This window comes from Cervus elaphus, chromosome 11 (genome assembly GCF_910594005.1).
Source record: "Cervus elaphus chromosome 11, mCerEla1.1, whole genome shotgun sequence".
NCBI lineage: Eukaryota > Metazoa > Chordata > Mammalia > Artiodactyla > Cervidae > Cervus > Cervus elaphus.
Window position 1 is genome coordinate 58,312,393 of NC_057825.1, and position 20,997 is coordinate 58,333,389.

At 51.7% G+C, this 20,997-nt stretch overlaps 1 protein-coding gene and 1 pseudogene across 1 annotated transcript; both read right to left on the bottom strand.

The window, feature by feature from the left end:
• Positions 1 to 11,685, bottom strand: NT5DC4 (5'-nucleotidase domain containing 4). Its single transcript, XM_043917190.1, is given in 17 exon segments — positions 1 to 40; positions 2,858 to 3,065; positions 6,054 to 6,109; positions 6,466 to 6,517; positions 6,947 to 7,117; positions 7,297 to 7,385; positions 7,601 to 7,719; positions 8,535 to 8,567; positions 9,091 to 9,174; positions 9,435 to 9,503; positions 9,672 to 9,765; positions 10,115 to 10,172; positions 10,266 to 10,371; positions 10,550 to 10,649; positions 10,730 to 10,849; positions 10,955 to 11,026; positions 11,528 to 11,685. Coding segments are annotated over 17 exon segments (1,548 nt in total). The 5' UTR covers positions 11,605 to 11,685.
• Positions 11,686 to 15,979: 4,294 nt separating this feature from the next.
• On the bottom strand, positions 15,980 to 18,227 carry LOC122703544 (annotated as a pseudogene).
• Between the last annotated feature and the right edge of the window lie 2,770 nt (positions 18,228 to 20,997).

The window sequence follows — 20,997 nt, forward strand, 5'->3', positions numbered from 1 at the left end:
TCAGAGAAAGAGGATCAGGGAGGTGGGAGGCCCCTGAGGCCTGAGGGAGGAGCAGAGGTGAGATAGAGAAGCACAGGAAAGGGCCTTGACCACCTCTTCTTTCTGCGGGGCTGCCCTCCCCCTCCCCCTCCCCACCCCTTCTCCCCTCCCTCTACCTCATCTCTTCCTCAGACCCCTCAAGGATCTTCTGCCAGGCCGCTTATCCCCCAGGCCATTTCTGCATTCTCTCTGCCCTAGGAGGGAATTCTAAGCATTCATTTTTGTAGTATTAAAATACTTTTTGTAATGCTGCTGTATTTCAAAGAAAAGCATGTGTCCTAGGGTCTGAGCAGTTTTCCTGGTAAAATACTATCCTGTAGGCCTTTAATAAGAGTCTAATGTTTAAAGAAACAAGGCCAGGTACTTCTCTGGGAGCCCAATGGCTAAGACTGCACTCCCAATGCAGGAGGCCCAGGTTCCATCCCACATGCCGTAACTAAGAGTTTGCATGCTGCAGCTAAGACCAGGTGCAGCCAAATAAATATTTAAAAAGAAAGAAAACAGAGCTAAAAATATACTTTCTGTTTCTTTAAAAAATAAAGACACATGTTCAGGGGTACCTAGTCCTTTCCTGGAAAACTTGCCTCTGGTGACTCTGAGGCCCAAAAGTCAACACAGGAAGAAGAATGAAAGGTCTGGAAGCTTCTAAAATGCACAGGAGATGTCAAAAAATGTGAACTCTGAGCACAGGGCCTGTTGTCCCTTATTTATCCTCAGATATTCCAAATGTTTCCCCTATTTACCCACAGAAAATAAAACTAGCGAACTGGATCACATGCTTTCATTTCAAACATATATTCCTTCTAAGCCTCCACTGAGGGCAGGAGGAGAATGAGGCGACAGAGAATGAGATGCTTGGATGGCATGCATTGGAGCAAACTCCAGGAGATATAGTGAAGGACAGGGAGGCCTGGCATGCTGCAGTCCATGGGGTTGCAAAGAGTCAGACACGACTGAGAGCCTGAACAACAAAAGCCTCCAGGTGATACCATTAACAAGAAAAGTGAACTCAAATTCAGTGAAGGGCGAGGGCTTAACACCATGGAGGAGCTCCAACTAGAATGAAGAATCAAGTTTTAAAATCACAAGTAGGACTTTTTATAGATTTTAATGCATGTACGTACATCAAGTTCAAAGACTATCTCGCTGTCTTTCACAGTGACTGGAAAGAACAGTTAAGGAAGTCATCTATAGCCATTGTCATTACTAGTAACAGAATGAAAAAATTGAGTGCACAGAAACACTATTTTTAAAAAGAAATTTATAGAAATAAAAATGGATGAGAAAGGATACACTCAGGGGAACTGGGTTAAATAGTTCCACTTGGTACACACAAATGGCCCAGCAGCCAGGGAGAACAAGACCCCTCCCTCCTCCCTAAAAGAAGGGCTCTTGGGCTCCAGATCTGTTACATTTAGGAGATTTCAATATGGTTGCTTTCTCTCTCTCCCATATTTTTCCTGTTATCTGAAAAATATCTCATAGAAGAGGATGGTGATGCCAGCCATGTCCTAGATTCAGTGTGCCTCCATGCAGCCCTCCTGGTCTTCCTTTCTTTGCCCTCAGCCTTACAAGAAACAAAGAAAGCTGGTTATGGAAGCTTCTCAGGTTCACAAAGTGACTTCCAGCCAGGGGTAGGAAATGTGTCCAAATGCCTTAGTCTGCCCTGGGATGGAGATGAGAGGATAGAATAACCAACACATCTCCAGAGAACCCACAGTTACAGAGGGGAGTGGGTCTAGTCCTCTGGTGGGTTGGGAGGGAAAAAATAGTTGCAAACCACTGGTTTAAGATTTGAAATAGCTCAGTCGGAATTCTGTTATCTCCACTAGCTTTGTTCGCAGTGATGCTTCCTAAGGCCCACTTGACTTCACACTCCAGGATGTCTGGTTCTAGGTGAGTGACCACACCATCATGGTTATCTGGGTCATTAGGACCTTCAGTTCTGTGTATTCCCCCCACCTCTTCTTAATCTCTTTTGCTTCTCATTTAATATTATCGATGCACTTGAATTTTGAGCTTCTCCTGGGCAGAAGTAAAATGGCTCATAATTCAGTTTCTACTTTGTCAGGCACATGGGAGGCACCTGGTGAAAATCACTGGTGGAAAGAATGTAAACTGAGCCTGGAGCCACCACACTAAAGGGAACCGATAAGATGGGCATTTTGAAACTCAAGCCCTGGGAATGCCAGGGTAGAAACAGGAACCCTCCTACAGGGCTCGGGGCTGCAGAACTAGGTGAGGAGCTGAGGCTGCCACTCAGGAAAGCCTGGGTCTCCACTCAGACGGCAGAGTCACAGAGGGGGTGAAGAAGGAGCCCCTCCACTTTGTGTCCATAAAAGTCGCCTGCTGAGGAAGCCTGGCCGGGGAGAGTCTGTGTTCTGTCACCTCTCCCAGGATGAGGATTAATGATCCAGAGGATGAGGATGAATGATCCAGAGGAATGATCCAGAAGAGATGTGGGGAGATATGGGCCCCCATTCAGTCAGCCGAGCAGGACCTGTGAGTCTGACAGCCAGTGGTTCTTGGCCCTCTCAGACCCCCTGCTTCATCTTAAAACCAAGTGTTTTCTAACACAACATTGCAAATCAACTATACTTCAATTAAAAAATAAATAAAACAAATATTTGCATTTGCTTTTCTTGATTCTGAATTGAGATTCATAGACAATATGATTGTCTCTATAATCTTAACAATCAATATCATACCTTAACTATAACAAGTGAGAAATGAAAAGCAACATATAATAAAATAGTATGTATTCCTACATGAATATTCAGGAATGATTGCACTGGAAGACAAAATAGCTCCCGCAGACCTCCCAAATAACCCCTCGGGTTGATACTGCTCCACTGGGACACCTGCTCTAGCCCAAGAGGAGCCCCCAAGGTCTCTGAGCTCCCCGGCCAGTCCGCTGGCAGCCCTCACTTCCCAGTAACTCAGCCTCTGGCTGCAGGAGAAGAGGCTGAAGGCGGGAACCAGACCGGCCCTTTCTTGCTCCACTGCTGTCTCATGGGGCATCTGTAAGGACCAACACAGGAGGTGGAGGAGCGCCATCGGTGCCGAGGCCTTCCGGAGTCCCCAGTTACACATCAACACCCCCCAACGCCATCCTCTGCCCACAGCTGCCAGCTTCCTGCCCAGTGATGCTACAGAAAAGGGAGCCCAAGAGGGTCAGCAGGAGGAGGAAGTTTCTGGCAGATGGACTTCACTTCCTCAAAAATCCCAGGCAGCACTGCTGGGTAAGTTCCGGTTTCTTCAACTCTTTCACCTGGGTGCTCCGGATGCTGTTTCTTCACCTGTCTGGTCTGTACTTTAGCAACGGTGTCTAACTGCACGATAACGCCTCAGACGCCCTGTTTTGCCTACAGGAATCCTCCAGCCTGCTCATTTAACAGCCCGGAGATGAGAAGAGGCTGCACAACGAGAGCTCAGTGCGGTAGTGTGGTGCAGGGGACAAAGCGGCCCTGGATTCAAATCCTGACTCTGCAGCCTACCTAGCAGCAGTCTGAACCTAAGTAATTTAGGTTCTCTGCACTTCCAGTTCACCAGTGGTAAAATGAGGAGATGAAAACCTACTTTGCTGAGTTATATTAAGCATTAAGCAGAATCATTTAAAAAAACACACACACACCCAGCCCAGAAACATAAAATGGTTTCTCCTGCTCTCAATTATCAGGAAGGCAGCTGAGAGTGGCAAGAAAAACAGGGTGCATGGAGCCCCAGAGAACTAGCTTCAAGTCTAGATCCTTGACTGCAGACAGTACATCATCTAAGATGGAAATAATGACTGCTCGTTGGGAGAAGGGACATGCATGCCCCGGGGAGTTCTGCACTGGTCAGTCTCATGGCCTCCATGAACCCTGTGGCATCACTGTCGCCTTCACGTCCCTGCTCTTGACTGAGAAGCATTCCAGGTCTTCCAGAGGAAAACCAGCTGGAGTGTTTACTATGCAGTCTGCTGTTTCATCCACTTCCCCTGCGATCACTGTACTGCAATTACTGAGGGTAGGGGGACCACAGCCTTCCTCCTTGAAAGTGGTATCATGTGTACTAGGGAGATAATGCAGTCTCAGTTTAAAGCAGGAGTTAAAATTGAGCAGGAGGAAAACTTCCTAGCAGAGGCATCTTATCTGTAGAACCATAACCCCTCCAGAGCATTCTTTATGAGGCAGACAGTTATCTGCAAGGGTTTGGCCCATTTGTGCCTGGAGATGAGAGAGGGGGGTCTGGTGACCTCAAATGCTCTTGGCAGGGCCAACCACCCATGGGTCCTTCTGGGACGGAGGTTCAGGGATGCTAGGGAGGTTCCGCAGGGACCCACCAGCTCCGGGGCCGCCCGGTACAGCGAGCTGAGTGGGTGGTACAAGAAATTGAGGCAGGCGGCTGTGTAGAGGTCGGCGTAGCGCATCAGCTGGCTGGAGAAGAGTGTCTGGTGGAAGCCACACCGGAACAGGCTGCCCATCACACTGTAGCACAGGTCCAACTCCCGGCTGACTCTCTGGCAGAGGGGCAGCTCACTGATTCGAGATTCCATTCCCCCCGACACCCTGGACCTGCATCACCCACAAGTGAACCTGTCTACCAGGGTCAGGCCCAGCTCTGCCCTCCCGGGAAACAATCCCCTAAGGACACTGAGGACTTCCTCACAGCTCAGTTGGCAAATCATCTACCTGCAATGCAAGAGACCTGGGTCCGATTCCTAGGTCGGGAAGATACCCTGGAGAAGGAAATGGCAACCCACTCCGGTATTCTTGCCTGGAGAATCCCATGGACAGAGAAGCCTGACAGCCTGACAGTCCACAGGATTGCAAGAGTCGGCCACGACTTAGCGACTAAACCACCACCACCACCAAGGACGCTGAGGCCCTCGCCCACCACAGGGAAGGGGCTGCCATGGCGCTCAGCCAGTGCAGGCTTTGGGAGGTAGGGCAGCTCTCTCTGCTTGGCCCCAGGCCCCACTCCCTGCTTCCCTGCCTGGCCCTGGAGAGCGACCAGCCTGCTCTACACTCTCAGCATCACTTACTTTCTGGTAAGACCCACACACCCAGCCCCACTCCTACACCACCCCCCTAGCAGGCCCCACCTCATTACAGGCCCTGCCTTCAGAATCTAGAAAAGCATTCCATTCCCTGGTAGTCCTGTGGTTAAGAATCTGCTTGCCAATGCAGAGGACACGGGCTCGATCCCTGGTCCAGGAAGATGCCACATGCCTCGGGGACAACTACGCCTGTGCACCACAACTATTGAGCCTGTGCTCCACGACAGGAGAAGCCACCACAGTAAGAAGCCCACTTGCCCGTGCACAACAGTGAAGACCCAGGTTAAAAACAAACAGTTTTTTTAAAAAAAGAAAAGTGGTCCCGTGTTACCAAGTGTGACCAAGGGCTTCCCTGTTCCCCTTTCTGTGCCTCAGTTTCCCCATCTATAAAATAAAGGTGACAATCCCTGTCCAGTCCCCCTCGAGGAGCTGTGGGAGGATCACACGGCATGAAAGCACTGAATTTCCTACAAGAGGTTGAGCCGAGATCCTGCCCTATTGGTCCCTACTGGGCCTGGGAAGGTCGAGTGGCCTGAATCCCTGTGGGACTCTTCCACCTCTAGTGACTCGTCAGGAAAGACACTAGAGAACGTGTCCTTTCCTCACCCAGACCCACCAGCGCATCCACCCTAAAGCCTGTCTTCTCAGGCCCTTTGTCTGGCTGACCCCAGACACCAGCCAGGCAGTCGGTCACATGAGGACCCAATCCAGGAGGCAGGCACTTCTCAAGGTTAATGGTGGAGATGGAAAAACCTCAACCCCTCAAGAGCACACTACTGTCATTCAGCAGGTGGGCCAGCAGAGGGCACCAGCTCACAAGGCCCAGTGGCACTCCTGGAGACTGGGGGAGTCATAACTGGGTTCTGGGGACCTGGGAAAGAGCTAATCCAGGCAGGCAACCTGGAGTCACACACCTCACCCTCTGCCCCACCAGGCCCATCCCCTCCTCCTCAGCACCCTGCTCTTCCCCGAATCTCCCTCTTGGTGGAGTTGATGAGTTGCAGGCCGTAACTGCTGCCATCTGTGTGCCCGGTGCAAAAATGGCCACTTGACCCAGGAGGAGAGGAGCTGGGGGCCCCAGAGACTCCAGGTACAACCTCCCCAGATGGCATGGGGTGGGAGACACTCTGTGGGCACCCAGTGGGGGCGCTGAGCTGGGTGTGTGCCCACGTGTGAGAGGGTCAGTGGTTCAGGAGGAAGGGCCTAGCAGTCAGTGTGAGCATCTCAAGGGGGTCAGAGTCCAGCTTAGTAGGGAAGCCCAGTCTGAAACAGATCGTGATTTCCTGAGCAACCTGGCATGGACCCTGCTGCCAGGCATGGACATGGACCACCACCCTCCATCCTGCTTCCCTCCCAGGGTAGGGGTCACAGGTCAGGGCTCTCACTGGTACAGGTCCACTAGATGCGTGTCCAGCCTCTTCAGCATCTCCATTCACTCTGTGACGTCAGTGACTCAAACCCAGCCCTTAGAACAAGCCCAAATTGTTTGGGTTCATACTAACTCCTGACTTCTCGGCTGGAGGACTGGGCCTTGCACTCACTAAATTCTCAGGGTGAGTAGGGAGGATGCAGTCAGGTGAGGGAGGAAATCTGGGACTACAGAAGCACCACGGGGCTCTGGAGTCAGGAGACAGGATGTGAGTCTCAGCTTTAGCCCTCCAGGCTGTGTGACTTTGGGCAAGACACTTAACCTCTCTGGGTCTCTGTTTCCTCATGAATAAACAGATCCACTCTCATAAACCACAGAGCAGACAGTATGATCATGGTCACTATTGACCCCACATAGGAGAGAGGGGACGATGACCACGGTGCAGGCGTTAGCATCGCTGGCCAGTGCCCCCTGCTGGTCTGCCCCCTACAACTCACCCTTCTCTGGGGCCCAGATGCCCAACTCCTGGGACAGCTCAGGAACCACCAGACAAGTCTGCCAGCCCTGCTGCTTCTTGGACTTGAGGATGTCCCCAAAGATGTGATCCCCGATGTATAGGATGTCCTTCCCCCGCACCCCGAGCAGCTCACACACCACGTGCAATGACCCTGCCGGACCAGGGAAGGACAGGCCCACTCACAGTCCTTCCTGTCCTAGTGAGCAGGCTGGGGACAGGGGCTCCTAGTCCTGTCCTGGCAGGCAGGCCCAGGATGTGGGCTTCTAGTTGAAGAAGGGTCACTAAGGAGGAATGGGAGGGAGGGAGGGAGGGGAAAGGGGGAGCTGGTACTTCCAGAGTAGACAGCACAGTGCTGGTGGGGGCCAGTGTAGGTACCAACACAGAGCTTGTCCGTGTCCTGGAGGGGGCAGAGGGGTGCCCTGGTCAGAGAGGGTGGGGGGTTGGGACTGGCAGGGGTAACTATGGGGTGAGGAGAGAAGGGGGCCACAGAGGGCCCTGAAGGAGTCACCTCCCTGGATTCTTGCCTCCAGGGACAGACAGACAGCAGAGCAGCCACCACCAAGGGCAGGTCAAGCCTGAGAGGCGGGCTCCCTCCCCACAGTGGGTTCATGGGTCACGGAGGACAGGCCTCGACCCCTGCATTACCATGTTGACCAGTCTCAGCACTGTTCCCTCCGCAAAGAAGTGGGGCTTCTGTGTGTCCACCACGATCAGATCAAAGTAGGACCTCCAGGGCCTGGCTGCAGCCTCAGCCTGCAGGTGGGTGGATGAGACATGGTGGGGCACATGGCGAGGCACGTGCCAACACACGCGCTCAGCCTGGAAAATCTGATTCAGGCTCTCAGCCAGGTCCTCACCCACAGCTGCCCCACCCACACCTGGCCGGGATGCCTGGCTCTGGACCGGTGAAAACTCGCCAGCTCCCCCATCTCAGCCCTGGCCTCTCAGCCAGATGGGACATCCCAGGGCTCAGGAATCTGGGCCTCTGACCACCCAGCATCCCCAGCCACGCTGGCAGGACGTGCTCAAAAGCTATTAGCAGAGGCCAGCGTTGGATGTTGAGTGGGCTGTGGCAGCCCCTGGAGTCCCTCATAGCACAGAGTCAGAGGCCCAGGGACACAAGACGAGAGCACAGGTTCCTCCCCCAACAGGTTCCTCCCCCGCCCCCCGCCCCCCAGCTGGAGCCCTGCTTACCCATTAGCTGGCCGGGTCCCCACAAGGTATGTCACACTGCCCACCCCCAGGCCTGCCAAAGCCACTTCTCACCCCCTCCCTCACTCTCTTCTGCCCCATCCAGCCCCTCCCCAAATATCTAGTCACTTTTCCAAGGTCTCCCCACCCCTCCAGGCTCCTCCCATAGCCTGGCTGAAGTCACCAGTCTCCCACCCACTGGGGAAGTTCCAGCACCCACTGGGGAGTTTTCACTGGGCCCACTCAGGTGAAACGATCCCTCCCATACCCTTGGTTCCTCTGGAGGAGAGAGCTGGACATGGGAGGGACCTACAGCAAGGTGGCCCGGCCTCCCTGCCCTAAGCACAGCCTCCACCAGCCAGGCCCATGGCACTCACCTCACCAGCGCCTAACAGGTAGGTCATGATGGCCTAGCAAGGACAAGCCAGGAGTTAGAGCACCTAGCTGGGTCGGACCAGGGGCTGCCAAGGCCCTCAGCCCACAGGACACACCGGGGACCACAGGAGCAAGATGGAGGGGAGATGGATAATGTCACAGAGACCCTAGGCTTCCCTGATGGCTCGGGGTAAAGAATCTGCTGCAGTGCAGGAGAGGCAGGTTTGATCTCTGGGTCAGGAAGATCCCCTGGAGAAGGAAATGGCGACCCACTCCAGTGTTCTTGCCTGGAGAATCCCATGGACAGAGAAGCCTGACTACCGTCCACAGAGTCACAAAGAGTCAGACATGACTGAGTGATTAACATTTCACAGAGACCTTAAGAGGCCAAGAAATGGAACCCAAGATACCAACCAGGCAGTGAGGGTTTCACCCCCACTGCTTCTCCACTCCCTCACTGTTTCTGCAGGGCCTCAGCTTCCCCAGAGCCAGAAAGGAAAGTTCTCCGGCCCAGAGGCTGAGCCCCGCCCCTCCACCCACCTCCAATTACACACTCACATCTGTGCAGTTGTAGCTGCTGGTGGTGGCCAGGAACACTTTTCCCACCTCCCTCATCTTGTCCAGCAGGACGGGGATTCGTGCCTGGGGCAGAGAGAGGAGCCACCTCCAGCAGTGGGGCCTCCCCGGAGCTGCCCTGGGAGCCTGTTCTCAGGTTTCACCCCCATGGGTGGGCAGGGGGCCCCAGGTCAGGCAGGAAGGCAAGGAACAAGACCAGGGTGCAGAGCTCTGTCCACATCTTGAAGAAGGAGCCAGGGAAAGGAGGAGCAGCCCCACTGCCCTGGGGTAGGAGGGGACAAGGGGGACAAGGCTTAGTCATGACCCTAGTCTAGGGCCACTCACACCTTATCCAGGTATTTCTCTAAGTCATCCAAGGTCTTCTCCTTGAGACAGCCCCACAGGAGGGAGCAGAGCTGTGAGTTCACATCTCATGTGTGTATGTGTGTGTGTGCACATGGGCATGCATGCACATGCCTACATCCAAGATGGAGGAACCCAGACCACCATCCTCAACCGGAAGCAGAGTGAACCCTTATGGGATCTGGGGACCTGGGTGCAGCCTGGGGTCCTGGGACACTCACCGAATGGTGGACATAATCCATGGCATCCATCACATCCTGGAAGAGGCTTTGTAAGGACATGAAGAGGTTCCCATGCTGATAGCCCGTGTCACAGCTGAGTCAAGCCAGGAGGGAGGCTGATAAGGGCCCCTGAGGTGACCACCACCCTGGAGCCCCATCAGTGGGATCCTTCCATCCACAGTGAGCAGGACACTGGGTTCATGTCCCAGCCCTCTTGGGAGGGGTGTCACCCTGTGCTGAGGGTCACCCCTTGGGGGTACCAGTTATAGAGTTGGGGGCTCCCACATCTAAGGCCTTCCCACTGAGTTCTTGAAGCCCTTGGAACCCCTCAGGAGGAGCCTCTGCCTTCTGCTGGAGCCCCCACTTCAGGGCTTGGCCCCTAAGGGGAGCAGTATCCTGCTGGGTCACCCAGGGCTGGGGGAGGGGAGGGGCACAGAACGCACTTGATGTAGCGGGAGCAGCCAGAGAAGAAGTCTACCAGGCAGGCATAGAGGTAGGTTTCTGTGGGTGGGGAGGCCAGTCAGTCTCTGGCCCAAGGATCCAGGCCAGAGCCGGGACCACCTCACCATCAGCCCTCAGCCCATCAGCCCTCACGAGGCAGGTTGAACAGCGTGTTGAGGATGTGAAACCGCTGCAGGTCGTCCCTCTGAATGAACTTGCTGGGGTAGAAGCTCCAGACCTCCAGAGGGGCGAGTGAGCACTATGCCATGATGCCCCTCCACAGCGCCCCCCAGTGGTCGGCCAGGCCCAGCCACTCCTTCGCGCCTGTCCCCATCCTCCTGTCCCTCTATCTCCAGCTGGCATTGACGAGCCCCTGCTGTGTGCTTGACTCAGCCCCCATCGTCTCTCCTGCAGCATCCTTGCCCCCCAGCCGGTGCCTTACTCGAGAGGGAGGAGAAGCCGTGGGTGCCCTGCAGCACGTTCCCCTGGGCATCCACCTTCAGCAGGTTTCTGTAGAGCGTGTCGAATACCAGCTCCCTGGGTGAGGGCACAGAGGCTGTGAATGGGGTGCCGGGGCCGGGACTCGGCTCATCATCCCGCCCCCGGGCCCTGCTCACCTGGTGGGGAAGGTGGGGTCGTAGGTGTTGCGCAGGATCTCGTGCGGGTATCCGATGCACACCTAGCGCTGGAGCAGCAATTCAAAGGCCAGCGTCTCATAAGCCGGGGACTTGTAAGCTACGGGCCGAGCAGACCCAGGCCTGCTGGTGCCCATTCCCCGGCCGGCGCCCCTGGCCCCCAATTCCTCACTCCCGCACCCCCACCCCTCCCCCTTTCCGTTATCAGCCAGAGTGTAGTCCACGTCAAAGCCGAAGCAGCCAATCTTCCCCATCGTCAGGCTGCAGTTGACAAAAATCCTGGAGAGGGGAGGATGTCCGGATCAGCGCCCCCAAACTCCAAGGGCCAGGGCTTCCCTGGGCCTGCGTGTGTCTGAGAACACGTGTGTATCTGAGCACGCGTGCCAGCGTATGCAGAGCTCCTCTCACCGTGGGAGTGTTCTGGGGACATCCCCAAGAGCGAGGATGTGCCCTGGTCAGTGGGGGTTCCCTTTCCTGATAGAGGTCGCTGTGTCCAAGCTCAGAGATGTTGCGTGTGTCCCAGCTGGGCCGCACAAAGCCCTTGTCTGGGGGTGGGGGAGGGGGAGAGCCCCCGCCCCCACTCAGGCACACAGTCAGTTTTCCACGTGGTCAGCCGCTGCCCACCTGCAGGAGGATGTTCCCTTGTGAGAGCAGGGGCTTGCCTGTTTCAGTGTCATCATCTCTGTGTATTTGAAGGAGTCAGTCCCAGGGCTGCTGTGTTGTATGGGGTATGTCAGGAAATGGGGTGTTTATGATCCCCTCACCCCTCATCCATCTCACCGCTGATGCCAGTCCGGCTCCACGGCCTGAGGCTCTCCTCTGGCCTCCCTTAGCTCTCTCCCATCCACACTGGCCATCGCCACCAGGCGTGAGAATACCGTGGTTCTTTCTCCAGTCACCTGCCCACTATCAGTGGTGTCCAGCAGCTCTCCCCTCCCTCAAACCTTCTGGACAACACTGCTGACCCTGTTGGCCCCACCCTGGCCCCCATCTCCTCCTCCTCTGGGGGAGGAGTCAGCCAGGACAGTCTCTGGTGTCCCTTCTGTTTTTAAGTGCATGTGCGCTCAGTCTTGTCCGACTCTTTGAGACTCCAGGGACTGCAGCCCTCCAGACTCCTCTGTTCATGGAATTTCCCAGGCAAGAATACTAGAGTGGGTTGCCATTTCCTCCTCCAGGGGATTTTCTCAACTCAGGGAGTGAACCCACGTCTCTTTTGCATTGGCAGACTGGTTCTTTACCAGCTGAGCCATCAGGGAAGCCCCTGTTTTTTAAGACAGAAAGCAGTAATAATCAAGGAAGAACAATTCATCTGTATTATACTATCTTCACTTCTTGGATTTATCCAAGGACCACAACGACCTAGAATGTAGCAGAGAACTCAGAGTGCAACAAACATGGAGGTTGCAAAGGCAGGAGACTCATATGCTTTAAAAATAAAAGACTGTCCCATGACAGAGGGTAGCAGAGATAAGCATTTTAAGAGCTTTGAGGTACTGTTCTGAGAATATATCTTTCTGTTCCTGAGTAATGTGGTCCACTGTTAGAACATCTAGAGTGTTTTTACCATAGCTGTCAAAGGCAAGCTGAGATTCCAGGTTACTGTGCTGAACTCTGCAAAATTTCCGTGGAGTGTCATCTGAATGTCAAGTTTACTTGCCACATTTGTGGCTTCCTCAAACCAAAATTCATGATAACTTTGATATTTTCCATCACTTCACTTACTGAATGCAAGTAAGTGTATTCAGTAAGTGCATGACAGTCAAGCTACTGGCTGCGCAGAAGACATGACTATGTCTACTGCCTCATCTTGATTTACAAGCAAAACATAGAAAACTTACAAAAAGAAGTGTTTGTGGTTTACCTAGGAATAATACACAAAATATTGCGGTTATTTTTAGTGAAGGAAATAAACTTTTGCATAATTAATTTCAACCTAAATAAAGTGTGAATTTTGTTTTAAAAACATTTTTAAATAAATAAAGTGTCTAATAAAGAAAGAAAGCACTTAGGATTCCTGCTTTACAAACAATTCTAGCACATTGGGTTATCAATCTTCCTAGCCCAAGACCATTTAAAGGAGTAATTTCTGGAGACTTCCTTGGTGGCTCAGGGGTTAAAAATCCACTTTGAGATGCAGGTGACCTGGCCAGGGAACTAAGATCCCACATGCACTGGAGTAACTGAGCCCCCACACTGCGACTACTGAATCGTGCATTCTGGAGCCCAAGCACAAAGAAAGATCCCACATGATGCAACTAAGATCCTGCATGTCACAACCAAGACCCGACACAGCCAAATAAATAAATATAAATTGTAAAAAGAAAAAAAGAATTGCTACAAGTGTGCCTAGTTGCTCAGCCGTGTCTGACTCTTTGCAACTCCATGGACTGTAGCCTGCCAGGTTCCCCTGTCCATGGAATTCTCCAGGCAAAAATACTGGAGTGGGTTGCTACTTCCTTCTCCAGAGGATCTTCCTGACCCAGGGATCAAACCCACATCTCCTATGTCTCCTGCCCTGAAGGTGGATTCTTCACCCACTGAACCATCAGGGAAGCCCTAGAAGTGTACCAGAAGCTATAAGAAATGGCAGATGACTAGAATCTCAGAATCAGGGGGGAAAAAAGTACAAAAATGAATACCCAAGAGCAGAGTCATTGTGATCATTTAGTGCAGAGCTGTAAACAGGCCCTGTGCTGTGCTGTTCTTAGTCACTCAGTCGTGTCCGACTCCTTTCGACTCCATGAACTGTAGCCCTCCAGTCTCCTCTGTCCATGGGGAGTTCCCAGGGAAGAATACTGGAGTGGCTTATGCCTTCCTGCAAGGGATCTTCCCAACCCAGGTCTCCCGCATTGCAGGTGGATTCTTTACCATCTGAGCCACCAGGGAAACCCAATCAGGCCCTAAGTGTCCATAATTGCTGGTTTTGCAACAAAGCACGATGATTTCCATTTAGAGTTTTGACCTGGATCATCCAGAAAGACTTAAAGGATGTAGCATGTCCTCTTTTAAAAAGGAACACAAGTTTATGATACATTTGATAAAATATTCTCTCCAAAATGGCCAAACTAAATGAAGTTAGACACCATTGAAGGGATAGAAATTATCTGAGTGGAAGAAAATATTTCAGTGAAATAGTTAGTCCCATCCTTGGTAATTCCAAATGAACAACGGTTAGATGGTGAGGCAAAATTATGGAGGCTGCAGGAGGTACGTTAGCTCATTTTCACCCACCTCTGCCTAGAGCCGTCACAGAGACCCTGGACTTTTCAACAGCGTGGAAGACAAAGGCAGAGGGAATGTTTCAGAGGAGGAGGCTAAAGAGACATGCCAACCAACTGCAGTATCTACTCTCAGATATTCAATCGGGGAAGGGGATTTAACCCAAGGACATAATAAGGTCAACAAATAAGACTAGATGATCAATGGCAGCTTAAAGCACTGGCTCAGGGTCAATTTGTAAAGTTGACACCACAAGAAAAATATTCTTGGAAAATATTGAAGTATTCAGGGTGAAGGTCATGACATGTGTAACTTAACTTTGGATTGTTTAGGGAAAAAATTATGCATGTACACACATATGTGTGTCCATCTGTGTGTGTACACACTGGCAGGGACAGATGATAAAATGATAAAACAAATGGAGTAAAATGTTAGTAATAGGTAAATCTTTTTTATTTTCGGTGGTGGGGAAGGCACACAGTTTGTGGAATTTTAGTTCCTGCACCAGGGATTAAACCTGGGGACTCAACAGTGAAAAATGTGGAGTCCTAAACACTGGGGACTTCCCTGCTGGCTTAGCAGTAAAGAATCCACCTGCAATACAGGAAATGCAGGAGACTCAGATTCAATCCCTGGGTTGGTAAGATCCCCTGGAGAAGGAAATGGCTACTCACTCCAGTAATCTTGCCTGGAAAATTCCACAGACAGAGAAGCCTGGCAGGCTACAGTCCACGGGGTCACAAAAAGCTGGACACGGTTGAAGTGACTAAACAACACCACCACCACCACTGGACCACCAGGGAATTCCCAACAATAGGTAAATCTTGACAAAAAGAATAAAGATGTTCTTTGAACTATGTTTTATTTTTACAACTTTTCATAAACTTTTGGAATTATTTCCAAATTTTAAATATATATATTTTAATTAAGCAGGCCCAAGGCCCCCACATTACCACCTAGAATAGTCACTTCTGCTCCCACTTTCTTCTGAGCTCCCAGCTGGGCCCCCCCCCATCCACCCAGAGGCAGCGTAAAAACAGGACCATTCAGCCTGCACTCCTGTTGACTCTCACACCCAGGCTGTGCCTGTTTGGAAGGTGTCCAGGCCCAGCACGTGATGGCCTTGTTCCCCATGGCCACCTGACACTCAGAAAGGTGGCCAGATCTGGAGCGCCCAGAGCGTGGAGTAGGCCAGTCACCGCTCACACTTCACCTCCACCCTCAGCCGGAGGCATTATTCCAGATCACACAGTTGGTCCACTGCAGCACAGAGTTTGAGGGGCCTTTTGTTTCCCTGAGTTTGGAGAAACCCTCCTAAAATCACCAGAAACTTCCCATAGACTGGGCTTCCTCACACAGGGGTGGGTGGTACGTGGAGGGATCGAGATGTGAAGTGGAGCAATACATCAGGAAGGCCATTTTTCTGTTTTAACAGGAAAGTAGGATTTATTGGTGAGTGTGATAAGGAGGGGACAGCGCCAAGGTTCTCCTGAGCACAAGGCCCACCATTTGCCCAGGGGCCACGATTAGGGATGTATTTGACTACATAGTCATCTCGGATGAGCCACTTTCCTGTCACCATGTTTTCAAATTCATCTACATTAAACAGTAAGTCCCGGGACTTCTCTGATGGTCCAGCGGCTAAGACTTGGTGCTCCCAAGGCAGAAGACCTGGGTTCAATCCTTGGTCAAGGAACTGAGATCCCACAGAACACAATTAACAGTTCACATGCTGCAACTAAAGATCTCAAATGCCACAACTAAGACCTGCCTGATGCAGGCAAATAAATAAATAGGTATTTTTTTTAAATAAATAATAAACTCAGTAAACCCCCACTTCTTGGAGACATGGATCTTCTGGTGGCCAGGGAACTTGAATCTGGCCATGAATAGGATCTCAGGGCTTCCCTGGTGGCTCAGTGGCAAAGACTCCACCTGCAAAGCAGAAGCCACAGGAGACACGGGTTCGATCCTTGGCTGGGGAGGATCCCCTGGAGGAGAACATGGCAACCCACTGCAGTGTTCTTGCCTAGAGAATCCCATGGACAGAGGATCCCGGCAGGCTACATTTCATGGGATCACAAAGATTTGGACACATCTGAGCAACTTAGCACACACCAGGGCCTCAATCACATGCTCCTTGCTCTACAGCTTGGTGCAGATGGACATCATAAGCTGGCCAGCGTGCACCCTGGTCACTGGGTCCTGGGGCTTTCCAAAGGCACCGCACATACCTGTCTGGAGCCTATCAGAGCCTAAGAGCTCCAGTATAGAGCAACATCTTGTTGATGCAGGTGATGTGAAGGGGTGGAGCCACACTTGGATGTGAAAGCTATCTTTGCCACAGCTTTTCACCATGTATGTGTTGGCACACATACATGCAGCCTCTGGGGCCTCGGAGGACAGCTGCCTATCCTCATCAGACACTGTGTGCCCACAGAGAGGGAACTCATCCACTTTTGCCTTCTTCTACCCCAGGTCAAAGATGTGGATCTTGGCATCAGGGACATTTCAGCAGAAGTGAAACTCTGGGTTCGGCTTGTTTTCACGATACCAGTAACACCAGGCAGGGCAGAAACTCATGGCAACAGCAGGATCCTCAGTGGGCGTGCCAAAGGGAAAGAGCCATCAGGAAGACTTTTTGTTTGTTTTTCTTGGCAGCACCATGCAGCATGTGGGGTCTCAGTTCGCTGAGCAAGGATCGAACCCGCTCCCCCTACATTGGAAGCATGTAATCTTAACCACTGGACCACCAGGGAAATCCCAGGAAGGTTTTTTTTTTTTTTAACAGAGGGGCTTCCTGAATGAGATCTTCTGGAAATGTAGGATTTGTATTAGTCTAGAGGAGAAAGAGATTTCATGTTGCCCACAGTGTGCCCAGTGCTGAGGGGCTGGAAGGAAATTGACCCACGAGGACAGTGGAGGCTGGGTGTTGGCCATGGGAGCCCGGGCTGGCCCAAGGGGGCCCCTACTCTCTGATGTGGCCACCACAGCCAAAGCACACGTCGCCAGGGTGAATAAGGAGGGACGTGACTCCACTTGCAAGAAGGGCCTGGCGCTGAGTCAGCGCCCACATACAATTCTGCCCCAATCCTGCCCCACCCAGGGCAAAGGCCAGTCCCCTAAATGAGTGGGGGACCATGGAAGGAGAGACTTGTGGTAAGAGGTTAGGAAACTTCCAAGATCCTGTCTCTCTCACCATCAAAACAAAGGAAGTGGTTGGGAGTTTGTGGTGTGGGTGTGAGTGCAGATGTGAAAGTGGGCGTGAGTGTATGCATGTGTACTGACTGGCCCCTCGGCCATCCTGACCACCCTACAAGAACACAGGATGGGAGTAGGGAGGCCAGGGGCCAACATTCCCCCTCAGGACATCATACAGCACTTTGGGGCCCCTCTTTTAGGTAAAATTGGCCTCTGAGGGAGTGAAGTGAGGCCTCATTTACCCCTAACGCAATCTTGCAGACCCAGGGTCCCCAAGGATCTCAGGCTGGCAGGAGGTAGAAGAAGCCAGAGCCTGGGAGATAGTGCCCTCCTGTCCCTAAACTGATGAGGCAGTCTGAGCCCAGGTTGGAAAGGAATTTCCAGACAAAGAGTATTTCGGAAGGGAAGGAGTAAAAGAACAAAGAGCAGAGATAACAAGGACACTGCGAGTGCAGCGGGCCGACCTCCTGACAGACCAGGAAGAGTCCACAGTTTTTGTGGGTTAATTGCCAATTTTTATAGCCTCAAGACAAAGAAAATTCCTGCCAGAAGGTTGACGTTCGGTGATTGGTTAGGATAATCCACTCCAGTATTCTTGACTGAGGGACAGAGAAGCCTGGTGGGCTATAGTCCATGAGGTCGCAAAGAGTCAGACAGGAAAGAAGCAACTTAGCATGCAGGGTGATTACTGGAGTGGGCATCTTTGCCTAATTTTAATCATAAAGCTTGTTAGTGATGATCGGGGCTTTTGGCAAGAGCTACAAAGGGGCTCATTTAGCTTCAGAGGTGACCTTGTTTCTGGGCTCCGCTTCTGTGGCCATGGTACAAGGGCTCGCACCTGTGGCCTTGGGGCAGGACTCAATATAAACCATGTAGCTTGGTGATCCTGATGGGCAGAGGATGAGGTGCTTCAGGAGGGCCCCAAGACAGGTTTGGGACAGGTTTGTTGTTCAGTTGCTCAGTCACGTCTGACTCTTTATGACCCCATGGACTGCAGCACCCCTGGCTACCCTGTCCATCACCAGCTCCCACAGCTTGCTCAGACTCACGTCCGTCGAGTCAGTGATGCCATCCAACCAACTCATCCTCTGTCATCCCCTCCTCCTGCCTTCAGTCTTTCCCAGCATCAGGGTCTTTCCCAATGAGTCAGTCCTTTGCATCAGGGGGCCAAAGTATTGGAGTTTCAGCTTTAGTATCAGTCCTTCCAATGAATATTCAGGGTTGATTTCCTTTAGGATTGACTGCTTTGATCTCTTTGCAATCTGAGGGACTCTCAAGAGTCTTCTCCAACACCACAGTTCAAAAGCATCAATTCTTCCGCACTCAGCCTTCTTTATGGTCCAGCTCTTACATTCAAACATGACTACTGGAAAAACCATAGCTTTGACTAGATGGACCTTTGTTGGCAAAGTAATGTCTCTGCTTTTTAATATGCTGTCTAGGTTTGTCATAACTTTTCTTCCAAGCAAGCGTCTTTTAATTTCATGGCTGCAAACACCATCTGCAAGAAAATAGTCTGTCGCTGTTTCCTTTGTTTCCCCATCTATTTGTCATGAAGTGATGGGACTGGATGCCCTGATCTTAGTTTTCTGTATGTTGAGTTTTAAGCCAGCTTTTTCACTCTCCTCTTTCACCTTCATGAAGAGGCTCTTTAGTTCCTCTTTGCTTTAGGTCACAAGGGTGGTGTCATCCTGGGGCATGATGGAAGGGCATCTGAGACCTGCCAGACATGCCTGAGGCTGGGTCACGGGACTTGAGAGCCACAGGCAGGGACAGGCTCCGCCCGACAGAAACCCACACCTCTTCTTGCTGTGATCTGCAGAGACAGGAGCGGGCTAGGCAGGATGAGTGCCAGCTTGCACGAGGGTCGGGGCAAAGGGAAGCTGCATGAGAGTTAGATACAGTGCATTTCAGTATTATATGCCGTATTTTCTTGCACATAAATCGATCTAGTCAGACACCGTGCATTCATTGTCTACTTCATGCCAAGCTTCTGCTAGAAGCTGGATTTAAAACTATGAAGAGGGCTTCCTTGGTGGTCCAGTCCTTAAGAATCCACCTGCCAATGCAGGGGGCACAAGTTCAATCCCTAGTCCAGGAAGATCCCACATGCCACAGAGTAACTAAGCCTGAGCACCATAACTACTGCAGCCCTTGTGGCCTAGAGGCTGAGAACCGCAACTAGAGAAGACACTGCAATGAGAAGCCCTCATACCGCAACTAGAGATTAGATCTGCTCTCAGCAACTAGAGAAAGCCCGTGCACAGCAATGAAGACATGCTGGCTCAGTGGTAAAGAATCCAACTGCAATGTCAGAGACATGGTTTCGATCCCTGGGTCAGGAAGATCCCCTGGAAATGGAAATAGCTGCCCACTCCAGTATTCTTACCTGGGAAATTCCATGGACAGAGAAGGACAGAGAAGCCTGGCTGGTTGCAGTCCATGGGGTCACAAAAGAGTTGGACACAACTTAGTGACTAAACATGCCCAGAGAACCCAGAGGAGGTCAGGGAAGGCTTCCTGGAGGAGGAATTAGCCACACAAGGGCTGCCTCCAAGGGTGTTGATCAGCAGCCTGGCAAGTATGTGGGAGTCACAGACATACTTGGTTGGGGTGCAGAGTTGGGGTGTCAGCTGGGGCTCACTGTGGCCAGCTTTCCAGGCCACACTAACAGGTGGAGACTTTCTCTGGGAGGTGATGAGAGCAAAGGAGTGTACGAGAAGAATGTTCTGGTCCTGTGTACCCAGGGGTGGATCGCCATGGCTCAGGGTGGAGGAGGACACATGAGAAGGGTCGGCTGGGAGTCAGAGGCCAGTTCATTGCTTCTCAAACTTCAACATGCACATGAATCATCCAGGAGTCTAGTTAAAATGCAACTTCTAGGGGGGAGCGGGATTATTCAGGATGGGGAATGCATGTACACCCATGGCTGATTCATGTCAATGGATGGCAAAACCACTACAATATTGTAAAGTAATTAGCCTCCAATTAAAATAAATAAATTTAAAAAAAAAAAAAAAGGAGAAGAAATAAATAAATAAATGCAACTCCTGACTCAATAGGTCTGGAGTAGGTCCCAGGAGTCTGCACTGCTCACAAGTGCTCAGAGTTGCATGGTGCCCGTCTCACTATATTTCAGTGATAAGAGTGGATGGAGCCTTAGTTGGCAAATTGGAACGACTAAAGGAGCTTTAAAACCTCTGACATGTGACTAACCTGGTGGTCCGCTGGTTGAAAATCTGCCTACCAATGCAGGGGATGCGAGTTCAATCCCTGGTCAAGGAAGGAAGATCCCACATGCTGCAGGGCATCTAAGCCTGCGTGCCACAACCAGAGCAGCCCATGTGCCACACCAAGACCCAGAGCAGCCAAAAGAAAAATAAATAAATTAAAATAACATCTCTGGTGAATGGGAAGCAGTCAGGCAAGGGCAGGTGGGCACATTGAAGCCAGGGATGGCCCAAGCCAGCGCTGAGTAACAGCCTAGTGGGGGGACCCCTCCCTCTCTGAGAGTCTCGTGGAGCTGGTCTAGGGCACGATTCAGCCATGGGGTGTTTTTGCTACCTGGGTGACTCTGTGTGTGTTAGTTGCTCAGTCATGTCTGACTCTTTGCGACCCCAAAGAGTAGCCCACCAGGACTGTAGCTCTCCAGGTTCCTCTGTGCATGGCATCATCCAGGCTAGAATAATGGAGTGGGTTGCCATTTCCTTCTCCAGGAGATCTTCCCAACCCAGGGACTGAACTCAGATCTCTTGCATTGTAGGCAGATTCTTTACCTCTTGAGCCACCAAGGTGACACTAACATATAACAAAATTTCAGGACCTCGGCT